Source organism: Cannabis sativa, chromosome 1, assembly GCF_029168945.1.
Source record: "Cannabis sativa cultivar Pink pepper isolate KNU-18-1 chromosome 1, ASM2916894v1, whole genome shotgun sequence".
Classification (NCBI taxonomy): domain Eukaryota; kingdom Viridiplantae; phylum Streptophyta; class Magnoliopsida; order Rosales; family Cannabaceae; genus Cannabis; species Cannabis sativa.
The window spans coordinates 73,019,225-73,022,913 of NC_083601.1; the positions used below are offsets into that span (position 1 = coordinate 73,019,225).

Genomic DNA, 3,689 nt, shown 5'->3' on the forward strand with positions numbered 1-3,689 from the left:
TGTATCATACTTCTTTTGAAGCAAGGGAGTACGATGTACAACATTTTCAAAACCAGCATACACTAGAAAAAAAACATCATCATTTCTTTGTTTAAACCCAAGATTCAACAGTATAAGGTTTAGAAGACCATACCATAGCACTAATAATAGTGAATGAGCTCTTGAAAGACGAGGTGATGATTTAACACTCTTATTTCTTTTGGTTAAAACTTTTGGAATAGCAGTAAAGTCTCCAATATCTGATTTATCCAATGATGCACTATTACATAGGACAACATTGTCCAACAAATAACTACCATCACTAGATCTCTTCCCTGTTAAGACTGAGCACCCATCAAATGAAACTAAACAATGAGTTTTAGAAAAACTTACAGTGTAATTTGCATCACAAAGTTGACCGATGCTTATCAGATTTGCCTTGAGTCCTTTCACATACAGTACTTCAGTAAGAGGTGCAGCTCTACTCATCACCAAGTCTCCTTTTCCAATAATATGGCCCTTATTTCCATCACCAAAAGTGACAACTCCCTCCTTTGCTTCTTTGTAATTGACTAACAATTTCTTGTTGCCCGTCATGTGTCGAGAGCAACCACTATCCAAGTACCACTGTCCTTCCAGAAATGCAGACAGTGAAACTTGAGCTACCAACCCAACATTCGATTCACGATCAGCCCTCAATCTCCACTCACATTGAGATCCTTCCTTTCGAGTTTTATTGGGTTTTGGAAAACTCATAGGTCGATTGATCATAGCTTTCAAGTAGTTCTGGAGCTTATAGCATCTGGGTCGAATATGACCCCTCCTGTTACAGAAGTGACACACTGGGATGAATCTCTCCATATATTCTCCGGGGCAATTCTTCTTCCTTCTAACTTCACCTTGGTAGGTCCAGATGGAACATGGAATTTTCTAGTGGGGTCTGAGGACTGAGGTGTCGAGGAAAATGATGATTGATTGTCATCCTTTTTGTCTAGGTTGATCACTGGTGTAATGGACTCTTCTACCCCCAAGTTATCTTCTTGCTTATACAACATCTTGTATCCGATAGAGGTTAGATCACCATAAGGTTTTTGAAGTTGAAGAGTTTGATTGATGGCAGCCGTTCCTGGAGGGATAAACTCTAAAGCCTGTTTAGCTCTTATGAGTTCAGCTGAAAGCTTGTAGATCTCATTGTCCTTCTCATCAAGAAGTTTGTTGAGATTCTTAACAGTGTCCTCCAGCTTGACTTTTTCAGACTCTATCTGCTCCTTGGCACTATTCAGACCTATAATCTGCTTGGTCATATATTCCCATTGAGCAAACATCTCTTCATATGCATTTTGTCTTCCATTACTGTCGACTTCAGACACAGTGGAGACTCCATCATCCTCAGATTCAACAGACTGATGGCTTTGAGCCATGAAAGCCACTACCTGTTTATCCTCATTAGAACTTTTGCTTGCAATAGAGTCTTTTTCTTCGTCACTATCGCTCCAGGTGGTAACAAGGGCTTTCTTCTTTTTGAGAGTGTTAGCACACTCGGCCTGAATGTGTCCGAACCCATCACATTCTCTACACTGAATGCCCATGCTCTTATTGTCACTGGGTTGCTGACCATGCCAGAAGTTCCCAAGAGGATTTCTTTTGGAAGCATTTTCCTTACCTTCAGAACACTGTTTCTTGTACTTCTTTTTCAAGAATTTTGCATAGTTCTTGATCAGCAAATCTACAGCTTCATCTGAGAAACCAGCAGACAAATCTGGGATAGACTTATTTTCTTCTTTGTGAATGAACGCAATATTGTTGTCCCCTTTTTCTTTGTTCACATCCATCTTCTTTTTTTCTTTCTTCCACCTTGTTAATGACATTTCATAATTCTGCAAGGATCCAATCAGTTCATCAAGATCCAGTTCCTCCACGTTTCTCATTTCTTCAATGGAGGTTACTTTAGACATAAATCTCCTAGGTAGAACTCCAAGGACTTTACGAACTAGCTTTGCATTAGAATAAGTCTTTCCCAAAGCATAAGATTCATTTGATATGTCACACAATTTAGCATGGAACTCAGCCACCGTTTCTTCTTCCTCCATTGATAAATCTTCAAACGCTTTTGCCAAAGCACGAAGACGGGATTTCTTTACAGCATCCGTTCCTTCATTTTTAATTCGTAGTTTTTCCCAAGCCTCTTTGGCCATCTCACAGTTTGCAATGACCTTCAATTGATTTGTGGACACTGCATTGAGCAAAGCATGCATGGCCTTCGAATTAAAATTGGCCCTCTCCATCTCATCTGGAGTCCACAAGCTCGTAGGTTTTGGTTTGGTGACACCGTTATCCATCATCGTTGGGCATGTCCAACCATCTTCAATGGCCATCCAAACTCTTTCATTCACCGCCCTCAAGAATGCTCGCATTTTGGTTTTCCAGTATGGGTAATTAGCACCTTCCAGCATTGGGGGTCGTGATGTGGACCCTCCTTCTCTGAACATCTCCATTCCTGTACTAACAAGGAAAAACAACACAAAGATAGAGAGCAGTATACTCCCAGAGTCGTGTCTGGAGAGGGGGTTAGTTCCAACTGGGTGTTGCAGAAAGAAAAAATGCAGAAAAATCAAGAATTGCAGCAACAATAAATTTCAGAATAACGAATCTTGCAAGAACCCTAAGGATCAATATTTCTAACAGAAATAGCTGGCTCTGATACCAAATGTAAGCCCAAGTTCTTGTCTAACCTATCTTTTTCATATTTAGATTGATTTTATCTTGATTTAAGTTTGAATATAAAAAGAACAAAATCAAAGATTCAACACAAGAATTTTACAAGCTTCATCTGCACTGAGAACACATCTCAGCCGACTAGTGCTTGGGTTCCCCGAACCAGGGTAAATTCATCCACTAATTCTCAAAGGTTCATATTACAATTTCCAATTCTCTCTAAAGGAATCAAATACAACCTTAACAGCAATTAGTAATGAATTACCAACAACAATCAAGAACACTGATTGTTAATGCACAATCCCTTGTGCTGCAACTGAGCTCTTCTTCAACATGTCTTCAACCTGAAATCCCTTCAGATCTGATGATGAAGATGACACTGAACTCCCTTCAGTTTGAACTCAACAATTCCAGATTCAGATCATTCCGCAATTGATGAACACTCTCAAGCTCCAAGATCTGACCTGCCATAGAACATACAGAAGAAACAAGACAAAAAGAAACGAACGTAATCCCCAAATCTCCGATCAAAAAGTTTTTCAACAAAATACCCAGAAATCGTATATATACCCAGCTAAACCAAGAAACCCGAAATAGACAGCTGTTACCATCTGAACAATTAAAACCTAAAATATCTTTGCTGACGTGGACTAACACTAACAGTACGAACCCCAGACAAAACACTACGAGACCCAGACGCAACTGGAATGCTACTGGACATAATTTGTCACTATAGAAAATAATAGTTCTAACACATGCAAAAATTCTTTTTCTTAAAACTCAAGGAAACTAGCAAGAGAGTTGAACAAGGGTTACCTTAGCTTGGATTACACTTTGAATTGCTGAAAACACTTGAATTGAATGAACAAAAGCATGAACCCTAGTTGGTTCTAGAGGTGGCCGAAAGAGAGAGAGAGAGAGAGAGAGAGAGAGAGAGAGAGAGAGAGAGAGAGAGAGAGAGAGAGAGAGAGAGAGAGAGAGAGAGAGAGAGAGAG

At 39.7% G+C, this 3,689-nt stretch overlaps 1 protein-coding gene across 1 annotated transcript; it reads right to left on the reverse strand.

Annotated features, from left to right (window-relative positions):
- Positions 1 to 755: 755 nt before the first annotated feature.
- On the reverse strand, positions 756 to 2,474 carry LOC133035775 (uncharacterized). Its single transcript, XM_061111994.1, has one exon. The coding sequence runs from the start codon at positions 2,472 to 2,474 to the stop codon at positions 756 to 758; it is 1,719 nt and encodes a 572-aa protein (XP_060967977.1).
- Positions 2,475 to 3,689: the final 1,215 nt, after the last annotated feature.